Source organism: Phalacrocorax carbo, chromosome 8 (genome assembly GCF_963921805.1).
Source record: "Phalacrocorax carbo chromosome 8, bPhaCar2.1, whole genome shotgun sequence".
Classification (NCBI taxonomy): domain Eukaryota; kingdom Metazoa; phylum Chordata; class Aves; order Suliformes; family Phalacrocoracidae; genus Phalacrocorax; species Phalacrocorax carbo.
The window spans coordinates 2,406,072-2,425,312 of NC_087520.1; the positions used below are offsets into that span (position 1 = coordinate 2,406,072).

General features: G+C 44.5%; 1 protein-coding gene across 4 annotated transcripts in view; it reads left to right on the plus strand.

The window, feature by feature from the left end:
• Positions 1–387: 387 nt before the first annotated feature.
• The window catches only part of P4HA2 (prolyl 4-hydroxylase subunit alpha 2), a 31,759-nt gene continuing 12,905 nt past the window's right edge, over positions 388–19,241 (plus strand). For all 4 annotated transcript variants that reach the window (XR_010374140.1, XM_064458283.1, XM_064458282.1 and 1 more), the window contains exons 1-7: positions 388–456; positions 1,751–1,839; positions 9,649–9,748; positions 12,054–12,150; positions 14,282–14,433; positions 15,958–16,095; positions 17,341–17,580. Coding sequence is in view for 3 of the 4 variants with exons in the window: in XM_064458283.1 (XP_064314353.1) it covers positions 9,667–9,748; positions 12,054–12,150; positions 14,282–14,433; positions 15,958–16,095; positions 17,341–17,580 (709 nt within the window). In the remaining variant the exon portion in view is untranslated. The remainder of the gene's footprint in view (positions 457–1,750; positions 1,840–9,648; positions 9,749–12,053; positions 12,151–14,281; positions 14,434–15,957; positions 16,096–17,340; positions 17,581–19,241) is intronic.

Sequence of the window (19,241 nt, forward strand, 5' to 3'; positions counted from 1 at the left end):
ATGGCGGGTGATGGAGATACCCCAACTCACGCCGGCTTGGCGGCCGTGCAGGGGCTGCCGGCGCCGCGGGAACAGCGAGACCGCAAGGGAAGGCTTTCAGAGGTGAGCTAGCAGTTTTTAGAAAACAAGCTGGATTTACAGGCGGGGTTTAATTTCTCTGTGGAATCTGTTTCCAGCCCCGGCCCCACGGTCGCGCCTCAGGGGCCTGAGGTGATCCCGGGAGGGGCGCGGCGCCTCGCGGTGGGTGGGGATGAGTGTGTGTGGGGGTGGTTGTGCGCCGCTAGTCGGGGCATTACGGCGGGAGGGGCGGGGTTAGGGGCGGGGCTTCAAACGTGGCGGCGGCTCAATAGGAGCGGGGCCAGGGGCGGGCGGGCCGGCCGGCCGGGCGGGCGGCGGCGGGGCTGGAAGGGTCGGGGCGGTTCTAGAAGCGCGGCGAGAGGCGCTGCGTGCTGCCGGGTGAGCGGGGCGGGGGGCGAGGGGATCCCTCCGGGGGGGGGTGTCACTCCGGGCTGGGGGAGGGGGGCGAGAGGGTCCCTCCGGGCTGGGGGGGGGGGCGACGGGCGCGCGCAGGTGAAGCCCCCCCACCCCCTCCTTCCCGCCCTCAGCGCTGAGGGGCGGCAGCTTCCCCCCGGGCCCGCCAGCCGCGCCCGCTGCCACAGCCCCCCTCAGGGCTCGGAGTCCCCCGGGACCCGGGTGGAGGGGTTCCCTCCTGGGAGCCCGGTGCGGCAGCGGACACCCTCCTGCGGGGCTCCGGGGGGACGCGGGGGGTCGGGCCGGGTGGGCGCTGACTGGAAACGGGGACCCAGGTTTGCAGTGCCGCGGCTGAAACGCTCGAGCGGCCCCGAAGGGCGCCTTCCCCGGTGCCGGCGGGGGCCGGTTCGGCGCCGCGTTGCGGGGTTTGACGGCCGGGTGAGCGGACGGCGGGCGCCGGGCTCTGCCCTGCCTCCCTGCTGCCGGCCTCGCCGGGGAGCTGCGGCTCGGCTGGGGGGGGGGGGGGGGGGCGAAAATGGCACTGAAAAACCCGATAATTGGCTTTTTCTAAAGATTTTAGAAGTGTCACCATTACACAAAAGATATAGAAGGGCTGATTCCCCTTTTCCTTGCCCCTTGGGTTTAGATAGGCCTGATATTACCGCTTAGATTACTGTGTGTCAGCTGCGTTAATTGATAAGCACCCTTCCAGCCTGCCATAGGCTCAATATAGAGCGAACAATGTCTTAAGCTTCATCAGGGCGTTCAAAACCCCCTTGTTCTACTCCTGTCTCACTTTGTCTTAACCTGAGATTTGTTTTCCCAAAAAATGCTTCTCCTTATTTTCCTCAGCGGGCGCAGATGCGCAGCCGAGCTGTGGATAAGCCAGCAGAGCACAGCCAGCCGTGCCCGGTGCGGTAGTGGAAGCCTTGGTGGAAAAGGGTTGTGCAAATGCGGCAGACGGTGGGCTTGTGTGCAAGCTAAAGGTGCTGCCTATAGGGTGTTATCACAGCCCAGCTGGGGACAATAACGTGCTGTGTCACAGTAATGCAAAACGTGCTTTTGACTGGGCAGGAATAATTTTATTTCAAGTGCTAAAGAACGTCCTACTAACCTGGAAGCAAGGATGTGTAAATAGACTATGCTTGGAGCTCCCTGGCTTTGTGGTGCTTGGTACTCCTAGCCAGTCATCACCCCTGTTCCTCAACAGTAAGTACTGAAGGTAGGCTTTCTAAGAAGATGTTTTTGTAACAAAACCCTCTTGCCCCTTATTTTATAGTTGATCTGTGAAGGCGGAGCTGAGCTGAAAGGCCACCACAGCCATCTCATCCAGGGTAATACTTCAACTTTCTGGCAATAATCCCACAGGTATGTTGTAAATATATATAGCGACCAATAACTGCCAGCCATATTTTATGGGCAGAATGTTATTTTACAGTTGTAAATTAGCATTGCTGTGATGCTAACAGACAAGAATTTTGCTTCTTGCTTATGCCACAATTTGAGATTCTTCTTTTTAATGTAAGAAGGACAAGAAGTACAAATCCAGAGTATTACTATGTATTTCAAAGATAATAACAGCAGAGGGAGCATGAGTTACCATTTAGTATAAAAAGTTTTTCATTCTAGGTTTAAGTCAGGAATCCAGTCTGTTTATAATTTCCATGCTGTGCATATTGGCAAACTTCCAAAGAAGCAAGCTGCAAACATAGATATTTTTCCTGTGACTAGTTCTGATTTTTGTGTATGATTTTCTGTATGTCTGAGAAATGAGAGTGTGGTAGGGAGCATGTTCCAGGGTGGTGTTAGAATAGAGTCAACCCCCGTACCTCTGAGATAATGTCTGATTTTAATTAAATTGTGGATACTAATTGAAAGAAACAGATCGCTGATGGTAGACCATCTTTATATAAAAAAACCTTCTGAACAGGAATTCAATGCTGTATGAGCATATGGAAGGTTATGCTAAGTATTGTGATATATTAAAATTATGGGCTTTGCACAGTAAAATGTGGTCTAGATTTTAATGCTGAAAAATAAGATCTAGTGGAAAAAGAGCATGCAGTCTTGCTGTCTTCACTAACAGTGTGGGATTTGACTCATCTGCTTCATATGGGATAACTTGCAGATGCTGTAGGGTGAGGTGCAAGCAGATTTTCTGTGCCTTAGAGTAGCATGAATTTTCTTGCCAGCTGGAGTGTAGAAGAAATATTCTTTGCTATGGTTTTAAAAAAAAACTACACTGTTGGGAGCTGATCGAAATGCTTATAGTTTTTAAGGTTGTTATAACAAAGCATAACACACACCATTCTATATTAGAAGAAATGCATGCAGTTTTGCGTGAATGTACTCTATCCTTGTTAATGCGTGCAAGTGAACAGCTTTTCCTCCTTTTCTTTTGGCTTGCCTTGAAAAATACAAGGCACTCGTGTTGTATTATTTGCTAGGCAATTATAATTGTTTTCAGATGCACATTAAGCCCTTTGGCAAGAAAGGTAGCGGTGTTGGCATAAGCTGTTTTGAGCAGTAAATCCTACATATGCTGGAGGAAGGAGCTGGGGAGCAGTTATATGATGATGGAGACGAGAACTCACTTGTGAGGAGACACCTAATGTTGAAAGGGAGCAATGCCTTTTGCATCTCCCTGGGTAGGACTGACGACTAGCTCTTTGTGGCAAGGTAACTAACTGCATGCTGCACTGATGGTGTCATGAATCCTGACAGGAGGTTCAGGACATGATAGAGCAGTCTGGGTGGGGTGCTGACAGGCGTTTAAATCCAAAATCCTTTGGGTTAGAGAGGAGCAGCTGAACACTGGAGCATCTGAGTTCATTGGGTAATTGATTTTGGCCCTGAATTACTTGTTTCAAAGTCTTCAGCCAGTTGTGAAGGTTTGCTTTCTTAGAATAAAATTAATGTTTCCTTACTATTTAATAATTTTAAAATAGTTTCATAGCTGCTGTAATGTGCCAGGCATCTCCTGGCTAATGTGTCAGGCTAATCTGTAAGACTTGAAATATTTCTACAAGCTGGATGTTTTTTTATGGCTGCTTTTCTCAGAGAGGTATTGAGAGAAGCTTTCCTTGGCAACATCCTGAAAATCTGTTTACAGTTCAGCCCATCTTTTGGCTCTAAATAAGTATGTAAGCAATCTTGCAGTTTTTTTGTTTGTACTATTTTCCACTTAAATATCTTTAGCCTTATCTACAGCCATCAATGCTGATAGCAAGTTGTTGCGTACTTTTGGAGGGGAAAGGGGATGAAGCCAGCTGCACAGCCAGGTCAGTGTTTCTCGCTGTGTCTGCAAGCAATAAGACAGTGGGTGGAAGGCACTGACATTTGGAGAAGCCCCAAACAAACCTCTGTCATCCAAGAGTCCAACCTCAAATTGCTGTTTGAGGATGGGCCATTCTTTAGAGCCTGGCATGTGGGCCTCGGCTGTATACATACCAAGAACCCATCTGTGGCCTGAGGTGACTTGGAAGTAGTGATTTGCTTGCTAGATTTCACTGTGATACTTCAAATTTAGCTACAGTGTGGAAGCAGCTATTTTAGCTGTGATTTTCCAGGTGTCTTTGATAGCATAGGCAAGCACAGAAGAGGAGACCAGCTGTAACCCTTATTTGTATCATCAGCTTGTAAGTTGTTGCATTGTAATTGTTCAAAAAAATGGGGTATTAATCAGATCTTGACAGTATCTAGTTATGATACTTTGTGTCACAAACTTTATTCCCCTGTAAGCAAAGTCTGGGTATAGGTCTGTAGGAATGGAACTAAACCAGGGAATAGCAGTCTGTCCTAATTGTTCGGAAGGAACTGTTGCTGTATGGGGAGGGGGGGAAACTAAACAACAAATCTGGAAGAAATAGAAGACTAGAGCTGTTAGGAGTAATTGAAATTTGTAATGAAGAAAACATTGTGCAGAGAATGTCTGACCTAAGATACAGACGAGCAGTGACTTCTGCTGTGATCTGTGCTCAGTGTAACACTCTGAAGCAGTGAGTTGGCAGTCTGCTGTCCAGTGATGGTGCACAGGGCTCGGACTGTAATTTCATATGGATCAATGAAGTATTGCACACTTAGTGCTTTCTCCTCACTTCTGAGCTATCTGTTACATCTGTTTTAGGTGTTATCCAGCTGCATCCACCTTGGAGTGGCTGTGAGGTAATGTCATATGAGTTTTGTGGATTGGAGACTGAAATATAGATTTAAGAAGAAATGCATTCACAGGGGCTGAAATGAACCCTGTGAACTTTCCTCTCCCCCCGCCCCGGTCTTTGGAAATAGAGGTGACTTTGCTGGTAGCAGTTTGGAGCAGCTGTATCACACCCAGTTCCATACCTCCCCTGGAGAAGCTGGACAGCAAAGGAAGCACTGGTGTGTCAAAGCAGTGGAGTGGAAGAATACTGTGGGTTTTTTCTGGAGCTAATGTGATCAAAATGAGAGTTCCCAATAGAGCAACAGTCACTCTGGCCTAATTTGCCATAATAAACAAAAAGGATGTGACTTCTATTCTTTAAGGTACACGGACTGGTCTTATGTTGGTTCCAATTAGTTTAATTCTTCTGTATAAGAAGGCTGTACGGATTTGGAGCCTGGATGAAGGACTCACTTTTGTTAGTCCCTGTTTTTAGTTAAACTCTTAGGCAACTGAAGGGTTTCTTCTCTAGTTTTTTTCTGAGCACACCCTTACCTGGGAATGAAAACTGACATTAGGAGTGAATAGTCAGCCATGAGGTAGTACAACTTGCATCTCCAATTACCTATCATGTGTGCTACTACCATAACATTAAAAAAAGCTGCAGAATGCAAAGCAAGTCTCCTTATACACCATTGTGCCAACTGGATGGTACTTGCTGAGGCTCTTTTGTGGGGCGAAGGGGAAGAGAGGGGTTCATGGTTTTCTAGTGTCTGTAGCTTCAGGATATGTGGGTAGATGTGCTGCCTCCTGTCTCAGTGAGGAGCATGCTTTTGTGTGGCATACAAAGGAGACTGCAGCCTATCAGTTTGATCAGAAGTAGGGAGCCCTAAAGGGGCTGGGTGTGTAATAGGTATTTGTTTCCTCTTCTGACCTGAAAAGTCCTCCCTTTGGCTTGTGTGAGAGCTGGCTTGAATCCCCCATGGCTGGATGTGAAATTTGGAGTGGGTGCAAAACTGAGAACCCTGGTAGATGTGCAAGCAGCTTTTCTTTTACAAGACAGGTCCATGATTTTATAGCTTCTTGATTAAGAATTTTTAGAAAGCTTATTTAACAAAGAGTTCAGTCGAACTTGTCAAACTTTCATCCTGGTCTATTTTGTCTAGAACATTATTTCCTTCTGGTAGTGCTATGAAGTCTGACAGCACTCTTTCCAGTGGGAGCAATGATTCACTGAGGTCTTAAACTCCTAAAGAAGTGTTTGTACAATATCTATTTGGTTGGCTGGCTGGGCATCTTTAAGGGAAAGAAAGGAGCAAAGCATTAAGTGTGTGTTACTGTATGCAGAGAGGTTCAGCTCTATCAGTGTTGCTGGAGCAGCTTCTTGCTACAGTGAGAACAGTCCCTCGGGTAAGGCAGTTGTGTAAGTGCTTGTCCACGAGGAGCACAGGGCCTTAGGATCCCTGTGCTGGTGGCATGTGGCAGAGCCTGACGAGCCAGGGCAGCATGCTGCTTGTCCTGGGCTGTCCTGTAGCCCTAGCTCAGGGCACTGCCTGCTCAGTTCCTGCACTGGGGGTGGGTCTTGTAGGCCGAGGCTGAGCCTAGCTCAGTGGCTCTGCTTAGGCCTTCTCAGAGGAGTCTTTTTATTCTCACTTAAATAAAAGGAGAACCTAAATTCACCTGTCCAGCATGATGACTTTGTGGCTGTTGGAAAAAAGCCAGGAATGTGGGCGGTGTTTGTCCTACAGACTTCTTATCTGGCATTTCTATGCAACAAAGTTCTTCCTTTCTCTGTTTGAATAAAACTCATTAAACATTTGTCTCAATTTAGTTACTGAGGTAGGAGGTGCTAATGTCCCTTCTGCCTCTCTTACCCTCTTTGTTAGCAGATGGTTTATAGCTGCGGTGGGGTGGGCATGCATACGTGTGTGCATGCACACATGCTCGTGCTGTCCAAGAATGTGGTTATAACATTATGCTCAGCCTCCTGTAATTCATTATTTGAGCTGGTTTTCTGAGTAACAGCTGTGAAAAGAATGTGTACAAACAATCTGAAAACCCTGCAGCCAGGTGTCCTGCTTGTTCAAGCACGAGCTGATTTCTCTGTTTACTGAAGTTTCTGTTTATTGACTCAAGTAAATCTGAGTAGGATGGCAAAGCTGTTAAAGATCTGCTATAAAGACAAGCTGCTAGCTGTAAAGTGTTCTCCTTGGCAGATATCCTCAGCCATGAGAGAACATGGTGGGGAGGTGCAGGGCGGACAATGTAGAGTTGTGTTGTTTTAACTGGAAAATTCCCTTGTAATTGTTTTGCCAGGCTTGTGTTGTGCATCCAAAAAACCACTCTGTGAAACGATGACAGACTATGCAGATGGACAGTTGTGGCTTAATATATCCAAATTAATGTACTTCCCAAGTGCTCTTGACTTGCTGTGCGTTCTGCTACATCACTTATTGTGGCTTTTAATATTGGCAGACCTCTGCATGGTACTATTCATTCAGCTTTACTCAATTCTCAGATTACCCATGTCCGAGTTCTGAACTAACTTAAACAAGCAGTTTGGGAATATGTGGTTTGCGGGGGGGTGAGAAACAGAAGAGGGAAAGGAGAAGACTAGTTATGATGCTGTGAGACGTTTTCCTGCTTACTCATGCTTGCAAACTGTTGTGGTAAGTGTTTCTGATTCCTCATGTAGCCTATTAAAGCAATCAAAAGAATAATTTAAAAACAACCGTCTTGCCATGCGATAATGCATTGCAGAGGACAGAGCTATTTCTGATGTCCTTAGTGCTGGTAGTATCACTGATGGTGTTTGGTGTTTCTGTCCATGGCACCGATGAGCTCTACTGAGGGCTTCTATCATGCTGTGGGCTTGAAAAACCCATGAGGAAGGGGCAATATCCACGTGCCACCTCCTGTCTCATGTTGTGCAGGCAGATATGTGGGGCCCAAGGGAACGACGAGCTAGAGTTGTTCCAGAATTGTTTTAATACCTTCCCACTTGCTGCATTGCTTGAAACTTTAGGGTATTCCATGTATTTTTCCTTTCCCTTCTCCCCTCTGTCCCCCTTCCTCATCAGACTTAAGTGATTCCATTTTGCCACAAATATCTGCATGTTCCTTAACGTATTTGGAGTAAGAGTGGGTTGGAAGTGGTCATTTCCAGCCACCAGTTTACCCAGTTACAATGGGTATGAAAAAAAGGATAATTGCTTCTTGGATTAAGGTGAGCAGTTGTGTTCCCTTTGACACTGTGTGTGGGTGTTAGGAGAGCTCAGTGTTTGCTGAGCAGCGGTGCTCGTACATGAGGGCTGGCTGTGGTGGCTGTTCCTGCTCAGCAAACAGGCAGCTCTGAAGTGAGCTCTGGGCTGATCCAAGTGCATTGCAGGCTCCTCATAAATCCCCTGAAAGAGGCGGTCCTGCCCATCAGGTCTACCAGGAGAATTACAGCTCCCAGGAGGCTCTTCTGTACAGACCTTGCATCCCTTACTTGGCTGCACCCTTAGCCTGTCTGCTCACACTGGCTTCCCCTTAAGTGCCCTTGGTGGGCTGTGCTCTTAGAAATGTAACAGTCTGCTTTCAGTCTCGATCTCAAGGGGTTGGGTTTCTAAGCTGGCACAACCTTTGAAATACAGAAGTCATAAAGGCTGTGCCCAGAGGCCAATATGCTGGGTTGATGCATTTTGAATAAGCAGAGTTGGAAATTTCACTTTCAACTTTTCCAACCATTGCTGCCACTTATACACTACAAAATGTTATATTTCTCTATTTGGCTTTCTCACTGTTTGACTTTCTAGACAGTTTTTATATAACTGAGTTTCACAGCATGCTACAAGTCTGACCATTTAATTTGGGCTTTTATTATTATTGGAATATAATACAACTTTGTATAGTCTTCTATTTTCCGTCTATAATTATGCATAGAATCATTAAGGTTGGAAAAAGACCTCTAGGATCATTAAGGCCAACCGTCAACCCAACACCCCAGAAGTGCCACGTCTACACATCTTTTAAATACCCTCAGGGACGGTGACTCCCCCACCTCTCTGGGCAGCCTGTGCCAGGGCCTGACCGCTCTGGCAGGGAAGGCATTTTCCCTCATCTCCAACCTAAACCTCCCCTGACGCGGCTTGAGGCCGTTCCCTCTCATCCTGTCACTGGTGACTTGGGAGCAGAGACCGACCCCCCCCTCACTCCAGCCCCTCTCAGGCAGCTGCAGAGAGCGAGAAGGGCTCCCCTCAGCCCCCCCTTCTCCAGGCTAAACCCCCCCAGCCCCCCCAGCCGCCCCCCAGCACACTTGTGCTCCAGACCCTGCCCCAGCCCCGCTGCCCTTCTCTGGACACGCTCCAGCCCCTCCAGGCCCTTCTTGTCCCGAGGGGCCCAAACCTGAGCCCAGCATTCGAGGTGGGGCCTCCCCAGGGCCGAGCACAGGGGCCCCATCCCTGCCCGGCTCCTGCTGGCCACACCAGTGCTGACACAAGCCCGGGGGCTGGTGGCCTCCTTGGCCACCCGGGCACTGCTGGCTCATGCCCAGCCGGCTGTCAGCCAGCACCCCCAGGGCCTTCTCCGCCGGGCGCTTCCCAGCCCCTCTGCCCCAGGCCTGGGGCGCTGCCTGGGGTTGGTGTGACCCAGGGGCAGGACCTGGCCCTTGGCCTTGTTAAACCTCACACAGTTGGCTTTGGCCTGTTGATCCAGCCTGTCCAGGTCCCTCTGCAGAGCCTTCCTGCCCTTGAGCAGATCAAGATCTATTCTCACTGTCTCTGTGGTCAAATATATTGCTTCCATTACTTCCTTCATGTGGGCTTTTCATGGACTGCAGTGTCTTCCATGTCAATCCCAGATAGTATTTGAGACTGTTAAGTCACAGCTCCTGTGGTTAAAGACAACTTTTTTCAAGCTTTGCTGATTAGAATTCAGTCTTTCAAGGATGGAAATCATTTTCATGAGGGTGAAATGACTGAAGATGAAGATTAATGCCTTGGGGTTTCTCTTACAATAAGTTAATAATTTTTACTCCTTTTCCTTTTAATTTTTTACAGGTTTGAGCTATCTGGAAGATGAAGCCCTGGTTGCAGTTGGTCTTCTTTACCTGCATTTTCCTGATCTGGCACACAGAAGCAGAGTTCTTCACCTCCATAGGTATGGGAAGAACCAATGCATGATGTTGTGATGTAGTTAATGTGATTGCCAAAACCGATAAACTTTAAAGTTGAAGCATATGGTTTTCTTCATGTGGCCCTATCAAATACTGTCTGCATTAAGAAGAGCTACTCTGCATCCTTGATGCTATTCTGCATTGCAAGTCTTGCATCAAGGCACTTTGTTTGCACTTGGGTAACTTGGCACATTGTGGCCAATGTGATAAGTTTCTCTGGGGACTGGCAGTAAAATAAGCCAGTGCCTCTGTTTTATTAATGTGCACCTGTTGTTGTCTTGAACGCAGCACAAACCATATGCTGAAAAGCTTAGTCCTGAATTTATGATCTCTGCAAAGAATTTAAGTGATAAATATGTGAAATATTTTCTTTTTCCAAACCTGAAATCTCCTGTCATCTCAAAAAGCTGGAGTTAGGTGTAGGAAGGAAAAATTAATGTCATCCATAACTTATGTGTGTTTTGTAAGACCAAGTAAATGCTGAAGAACTTGCATTGTTATAAATCCTGAAAACTGATTTTTATGACATAATGACATTGATTTCTGTGTTCTAGTAGCTGAGACATGACCATGTGTGATTGTGGTAGAGCCTAAAAATAAGCACAAAATTACTTTTCTGCTGTCACTTGGTGTCGTGGTTGAGCCCCAATCAACAACCAAGCACCATGCAGCCACTTGCTCACTCCCCTGCCCCCAGTGGGATGGGGGAGAGAAATGGAAGAATGGAAGTGAGGAAGCTCATGGGTTGAGATAAAGACAGTTTAAGTAAAGCAAAAGCTGCACATGGAAGCAAAGCAAAACAAGGAATTCATTCACTTCTTCCCATGGTCAGGCAGGGGTCCAGCCATCTCCAGGAAAGCAGGGCTCCATCATGCATAACGGTTACTTGGGAAGACAAACGCCATCACTCCAAATGTCCCCCCCCCTTTCTTCTTCCTCCCCGCTTTATATACTGAGCATGATATATGGTGTGGAATATCCCATTGGTCAGTTTGGGTCAGCTGTCCCAGCTGTTCCCCCTCCCAGTTTCTTATGCACCCGGCAGAGCATGGGGAGCTGAAGAAGTCCTTGATCAGTGCAAGTGCTACTTAACAACTAAAACATCTCTGCGTTATCACCACTGTTTCCAGCACAAATCCAAAACATAGGCCCGTACTAGCTACTACGAAGAAATTTAACACTATCCCAGCTGAAATCAGGACACTTGGTCTAATGTCTTCCTATGGAAGAGTGTGGGGAATTTACCCTCATAAGGATGATAGAGGTTGATTAACTACAACTGGCTGTTCTCCAGAATGTGCCTTGAGCTCAGTGGAGCTGTGTTTCTGAATGGTAAAGCTCAAAATTCCTGGTGGTTGATCTTGCACCACTGTGTGGAACTGCTTGGCCAGAGCAAGGCAGAGTGGTGTTTCGCTACCAACCCCCAGCACATGCTCCCATGCTCTGGAGCTGGCTGAACAGTATTTAACTGCATGTGTATTACTTGGTTCTCCTATTTTTTCTTAAGCTAAGTAGCTTTTTGTACAAAGTTGCTGGGAAGAATCACCTTTTTTTAACACTTACCTATTCCTGAACTTTCCTAACTCTGAAAATAACAGCCTGCTGACTTCCGTCTGCTTAGTCATGCCTCATTAATTACTGTGGAATGCTGAAACCAAAGCTGTGGCTGCATTTATAAATCTTGTCTGGTCTTTGAAAAGCAAAGTTTGTCATAGCAATTAGGATTGACATGCTAGTGATTTCCACTAATGCTGATCAGGAGAGAGAGTGTGTGTCAGTCTATAAACATTGGGCTGAAATTCCTGTGTTTAATGTTAGGTTGTGTTTCCACAGTTACCCATATTGAAAAGCTGTAATTTTAAGTGATGCCAATGGTTAGACTAAAAAATTATTAGTGTGACCTAATCTGTATCCATATGCAGAACGGATGCTATGGCAACTATTTGGATCTTTCATTGCTTTGACTCAATAGCTGTATTAATGTTAAACCTTCGTTTTGATAGCTTTGCATACGTTTAATACTAAAAGCAGTTCAGAGGCAGTGGAAGAGTCACAGCAAAGCTACATGAACCACTGAAATTGGGATTTTAAAAGCCTCTTGAAGCATTTGAATGCCAGACCTGTATGTATAATAGCTTTTGTGGTTTAGAGGCATTGAAGAGCACACCCTTAATTTTTGTTTATCCTTCATGGTGGTTTTAATAGCCCTAGAGCATCTACAGTCTGTCTGCCGTTGGAAATTGTTACTTTTTTAGGTCTGACTAACATTTGCTTGTACTCTGTTTTTAGGTCAAATGACAGACCTGATTTATGCAGAGAAAGACTTGGTACAGTCTCTAAAGGAATATATCCGAGCAGAAGAGAACAAGCTCTCTCAAATTAAAAGGTAGGGGGGGAGGTTTGCTTGCTGAGGAGTGACAAAATGGCTCATCTGTGTTCAACTACACTACACATCTGTCACCACTCTTTGCTCTTAGATTTGGGTAGTATTTCCTCAGTAGATAATCAGTGAGATCATGGGTACTAATTGGTTGTCATTTATTCCCATAAACCTGCAGAGAGAGGGTCCTGCTTCAGATATCTTTTAAACTTTGCCTGCTTGTTTAGAGACTATTGTCCACTGGGCTCTTTCCACTTTTCCCTGTCCTTGTACCATCACAGTGCTCCTGTGGAGAAGACTGCTCGTGCCAGAGGAGCCTTGTCTATGTGAGTTGTGTGCCTCTGGGTGCCAGTGCTCTGTGCTACCTGTTGTTTCACAGCACCAGCACTGCTTGCAGGGGCCGGCTGTGTTATTTAGTGGAGCACACACCGAATCCCTGGCTTCCTTCTCATGTTGGCTTGGCTCTCGGGGATGGCTCTTCTGCCTTGTTCTCTTCATCTGCTGACCTGGATACAGCACATCTTGGACGTTATCCTGTTTGCTTACATCACTTGAAAGGCTCTTGCTGACAACCAATATTTTCTGTGCCCCTTAGGAAGACTGTTAATACTTACCTAGCTGAAAGTAATATCTAATAGGATGTGACACTAGAATAGTCTAAATGAGGTCAAGGTTCAGAAGAGCTGAGTGCCTCTAAATGGAGCCGTGCTTTCCAAAGAATTTCTGAACTCTAGGCTATATGTGGCAGCTTGATCTTCCTTTCGGGGTGTAGAGTGGGGATAGGGCTATGGAGTAAGTGAAATGATATGCATCCCTTGTCACTTGTGTACACAAATATTCATTTCTTGAAAAGCTGCTCCTTCCTTTTGAGGAAAAGCAACCTACTTTCTGAGTATTGTTGAACTGACATTCTCTTCAACCTCTATATAAACTGGTCTTTTTTTTCATGGGCTGACATATACAAGTGCTTTTTTAATATGTTAAATTTTCAGTGGACTTATATTTTGGTGTATTTGTGAGCATGAGTATTCTGCCACTGTGTCAATATTTGAGCCTTCACACCCTGCTAGTGTATGAGGTATGTGCTTTGTAACAGGTGCTAAATCTTATCTTTTGAATATGGTAACACTTTTCACTGTGTTATCTACTAGTTCCATGATTCAAAAGCATTGAATAGACTAGAACTTGGCAGTATTTACTACTTTGCAAAATAAATATTAGTAGTGGAAGTCTAAACTAAAAAAAGTGCAGATGAGACCAGTCTTTATGTTGTTAAACTGATATCCCTGCAAAATATCTCTGGAAAAATATTTTTTGTTCTGTTGCAACATCATAGTATAGAGAAGCTGCCAGATAGTCTGACAACATTTACCTGTGTTCACGTAAAGTTGTTTGTAACTGTAGTTCATTCATGGCTTACTGAGTTTGAGATTACAGGCTCAAAGGGGATTTCTTATCTTCAGTTGTTAGCTTCTCAGCAGTGTGTTCTCTTCCTACTGAGTACTGAGAGGGGAACATAGAGCTGAGCCAGATGTTTGTGCTAAGGGATAACATGAAATACTCACTGTAGCATCAGCCATGTAGTTGGCAGTTAAATGTACTATAGCACAAAGGGTGAAGTTTCCCACTACTGCTTTGAAGCCGACTGCCAGTGCAATGACGGGCAGCACTGCCACTGTACTGTCTGAGGGTTTCCAGTCTGAAAATCAAAGCTTATGGCTTGGTTTCCATAAAGCTAAAAAGCTTAGTTTTATTTATGATTGTATTTTTACTAAGATAGATAAATGACAGGGTTTGTGTGCTATATCTTGTTGTTTTCTGATGTATGCTGAAAAGTTTTTTTAAAAACTATGCTGAAAATTGATGGCAAAGACTCAGTGCAAGTGAGATGCATGCCCACTGTATTAAGGTTTAAAATAGTAAGCAGGGAAACAAATTCCTTTTAAAAGAAAGACTGTTGTAATGCAAAAAATCAGTGGTACTTCGCTTTATCCTTGTGAGGTTGAAAGCTACAAAGCTGGTTATGATGGCGAAAGCAGCAATAAATTGATTCTAGCTGTGTAATTGAGATGACTTCAGAAGGAAGACATGCATTCATAAATTGTTCTCAGACTGAGGCATATGCTGCTTCTTCCAGCTGGGCTGAAAAGATGGATGTACTGACTAGCAAATCAACCTCTGATCCAGAAGGGTATCTGGCACATCCTGTAAATGCATATAAGCTGGTGAAGCGCTTAAATACTGACTGGCTGGAATTGGAAAACCTGGTTCTTCAGGACACAACAAATGGTAAGGAGTTACAGGGGAGAAGGTATCAATAGGAGGTAGCCTTAGAACACAATTGCTTGTCCTCCTCGTATTCTGGAAAGCTGCGAACTCGGCTGTGGTTTGAATGTTACTGCCAAGTTTATTTGAAACTTAAACTAATGAGTGGCCTCTTGTTTACTGGTTACCCAAGCGCGTGAAACTTGGCACTGGAACACATCTGTCAATACTGAAAGAAACTTATGTCTTAGGCTTGTCACATTTTTGTTTGGCTTGTGCTGTTTGGGGAGAATAGAATATACTAAAGTGGTCAGTTGTGTTGGCAACTATTGTTTTACACTTAGTCTTGAGCTTTATGTTCTAAAAAGACTTACTCATCTGCTTTCCCAGTCTGCCGCTTCACTTGGCAATCACTGGTGTTTTGACCACGTTCATCAGTAGATAAGATTTAAGAATCAAAATGAGACCCACACTGAATTGGTGAAGGAGTTCATATCAGCCCTAGCAATAAGAGTTGGCAGATGCTCTAGTCAGTCTGACGATAACAGGATTATATACAATTACTATCTGTAAACCTATCCTTCTATATCAAATGTTTCCAGTAATAATCTTTGCTTCTGCATCATATTGTCAAAACATCTGCCTGAATTTGTTTCCATAGCTTTTTTAAAATGCAGGTTTATTTTTACTGGACTCCTTAAGGCAGAACACTGTTTTCCCTTCCTACTCTGCATATGCTAAAGTTTAGGTACTTGGAAGCTTTTTACAGCCAAGATTTTTATTGCCTTTTGGAATAGTCGTTCTAGATGGAAATAAAATACTCAATTCTATTGAGTACTTCTGTCACTAATTCTTTTTCTAAAGGCTTCCTTTTCCAGTTCTGCTTGCTGCACGACTAGAAATGGCTGGGTTGTTTCCCTCCAGTTGGTTGCCCCCACTTTTGCCCAACCAACCTGCTGTACAGCCTTGATATGTTTGTGTAGTGCATTTAATTTTATTTCTATGTCACCTGTTTTTACTTGTCAGGTTTAATAGCCTCTTACTCAGTAAGGTCCTATCCCTACTTAGGGGATCCTGGATCAGGGTCTCTGTCCCTTGAACTGAGATGTGAAAAGCTCTCATGCCTTTACAGGTTGAAGTACAGAGTCTGAAATCATTGTGCTGTACTATGATCTGCAGTTGTCTCTGGCTATTGCAAGAGAACTGATGGAAGCTATTAAGCTGGCATGCTAGGAGGAGACATTACAGGATAATCACAATACAGGACAATCGGGAAGATCATTAGATTCACATTGTACTTTAGTGATTGTGTGGCACATGAAAACAGGTTTAGTTATTTATCCTTTATCTCTGGCTCATGAGTTGTATTTCTCACAAAAACATTGGTTTTTTGTCTCATTTTAACTTGAGAGCCTAATAAAAGGCTTTAAACCTGGATTATTTGGATCCCAAATCCCAAAACAAAGCAGATGTTTCCTCTTCTGTGTTAGTCTAGTACAGATATTTATTCAAACTCTGGAAGTAACATCTTTCCCTCTTACTGCAAAGGCTTTATTGCAAATCTTACAATTCAGCGTCAGTTTTTTCCAACCGAAGAAGATGAGACTGGAGCTGCGAAGGCTCTGATGCGCCTGCAGGACACGTACAAACTGGATCCTGAAACTCTCTCCCGAGGAAACTTACCGGGTAAGCGCATGAGGGTCTCCCCTGCTCTAAAACCAAATGAGAACATCCTTAAACTCTCCCCAAAAATCATTTTTCAGCAGTGATGAACCACCGTGGTGCTGAAAGTCCATGTGGTTTAGATGCTTGAGAAAGTATCTACTTCAGCGCTTTGATAACACCTGTGAGGCTGTTCCCACCTGAGCCAAGGCGCTGTGGTCTTCAATGATCAGCTCAAGTAGCATTTTTTAGTATTACTTTAAAAGAAAATGCTGATCTTCATAATCGCTATACCAGAACAACAAAGGACAACACACTTTCTTGCACTGGTTTCTGTGTAAGCAAATACCATAGGTACTTCCTGTCCCCAATAACTTATGAACTGAGGGAAGGAGCTGCTTCAAGATTCATTGCTCTGATGGCTCTTACAAAGCTTGGCCTCTGTTCTTGTTTGCTGTGGTCTTCCAGTGAGGCTTTGGTTGAATCACTTTGTTCCTGTTCTTTGTGAAACAGGGACTAACAGTTTTTGCCACAGAGCAATGTTTTGGAAAGTACACAGATATATTGGCATGCTTCAGTGTTTTGGCAGCTGAGTCCTGATATGTGTTTGCTGCTACTTACAAGAGACTTACTGAAACAGGTTATAGTTGCTAGCAACAGGCTGCTTATAGACTGAATGGGCTTCATGAGGGTGTGGGTAGATGAACTGACAAAGCAGTTTTAGTTGTTATATATAGGTTAAAACGATGAACTTAAAATGAATTTTTATCTGTGCATCTGCTGAGCTGGAGCAACCGGAAATCGGCGCATGGTTAGTCAAATGGATACCCAGTTTGTCTAAATAACACTCAGCTTGCTTATGCACAAACATACATCTCCAGTAAAGAGCAGACAAGCTAGTTCTGCATATAGTCAGGCTTCTCTGATCATCTAAAAGTGTTGATTTGTAGGTTCAGTAAAATCTTTTAAGCTCTTAGTCTGCTCTGCCTTTGTCTACAACAGAACACTGGCTTAACACTGTAATTTCTATGTTAAACTTCTCTTGGTTTCCAAAGCAATTAATGCCATAGAATTATGATAGAATGTAATCCTTAGTTCTGAGGGTGATCGCTTTGGTACAGAACCTAAAATATTGTCAAAGCATTGTCTTTTAGAAGCCTTTTTGGATTATAAAAGCATGTATTTACAGATACTCCTCAATGTGCCCCATGTCTTTGAAGGCAAAGATGCTTCTGTGTGGACTACTTAGATCTTTTTTGGTTTTTTTAGGAACAAAGTATAGATCCTCTTTGACAGTAGGTGACTGCTTTGGTATGGGGAAAACTGCTTACAACGATGGAGACTACTATCACACAGTACTCTGGATGGAACAAGCTCTAAAACAACATGATGAGGGGGAGGATTCAACAGTCAGCAAAGTGGAGATCCTAGATTATCTCAGCTATGCTGTTTTCCAGTTTGGGGATTTACACAGAGCCATGGAGCTTACCAGACGTCTGATATCCCTTGGTAAGAACAAAAAAAACCTGCTATTCTAGCACTGGGGAGTGTTGCCAGCAACAGAGCCAAGAACAGTCAGGGCCCATACATACTGGTGAGCTGACTGGAAGGATATCCTGCCAGAAGACTTGTAATAAACGTAGGTCCTGGGGAAAAAAGTCTACTTATACATGAAGTATCTCTAACAAGCTATCTTATAGTCCGTGCTGTTATTACCCAAAGCCCAAGTGTGTGTCTGCCTGTGTGCTTTGCTTCAGTGTACTGAGGTGTTGTGTTTGATAATGGTTAAAGCCTGGGTTGTCTCAAGGCTACCATGGATTTAGGCAGAGGGCTGTAGCTTCTGTAAAGTCCTGCTTACTTCCTCTTTATTCCTCAGTGCAGGTACTCTTTAATGCCAGAAGAATACTTTGCCCGAGATCTTAAAGTATTTAATTCTGAATATTTGGAACAGATTGAATTCCTTAAAACCTCCTTTTATCTCTGGTCTGTTTTCTGCTTTCTCTTGCGTAGGCAGATCAGCTATTCCTATACAACTTTGCCTGCTTCCTGCATTGGAAAAGCTTATCTCCAATTAGAATTAACACCTAGTGTGTTAGGTATTTGTATGGTTTTTTAATCAGCTGTGGTTCTTAATTTAGGTGCTAACTGCATCCTGAGAGTGGGTGAAGCCTTTCTATTGAAAAATATGTATCAGGCTAATTTCTGCAGACACTGGAATTCATAGATTAAAATTTAGAATAAAACAAATATGTATTGAATCTAGCTCCTTCTGCAATAGTAGGGTTTAGCACTGGTAGCAGAATGCAAATCCTTATCAGCACCAAACAGTGGAACAGACTTGGCAGTCCCCTCTGGGAGCAGCAGCTTCCTCTGCTCTGGCCTCAACTTCCTTATCTGCCCCCGTTAGCCTATGCTCTAATAGTGGTTACTCCTGTGGCCTTCTGGGTTAGTTGAATAAGATAAGCACAATAAGCTTGGAGAGGGTCAGAAGGGAAAGACACTCTTCTAGGCGCTAGTGTCCAGAAACACTTTGTGGTGAACAGGGAGTAGTTCCTCCATTTTGCTGGATAAAGATCTATTGATGATGTTTATTTTTTTTCATACCAACATAATTAATAAATCACTAATAATAGGTCCAATGATGCTAGTGATCCAGGATCCCTCCCATATAAACCTGTTAAACATCTAGAGATGGACGCTGTAGGCGGTAACATGTACTTCTGAGCTGCCTGACTTCGGAGGAGGTCTTTGGCACTGGAGTCTGGCTGGGACTCCACCGCAGTCCTTGGTTAAAGCATGCTTGTGCAGTGCGGGTGAGAGGCATGGTGGAGAGGGGTGCAACAACTAGACTGGCTTGATCTCTGCTGATGAGCTCTATGGTCTGCTTATCTTGGGTAGAACAGGGCAGAAAAGTTGAGAGAGCGCAATGTGAAGAGCAGCATCTCCTATGCTTTTTTCCTGAAATACAAGTTTTGTGATAGATCCTTCCAGAAATGGTTCTTTCACAGAGTATGCCTATCTTGCCTCTGCAGACCAAACTTCCCAGCGCTGGTTTTCAGTGCTGACTGGAGCCAATGCCTTTGGCTGCCCAATAATGCTTTAAGGAGGAAAGAATTATTGCCATCTTGGTACAAAGACTTTTTTGTATTAACAGTTCCTAAGATTGCATC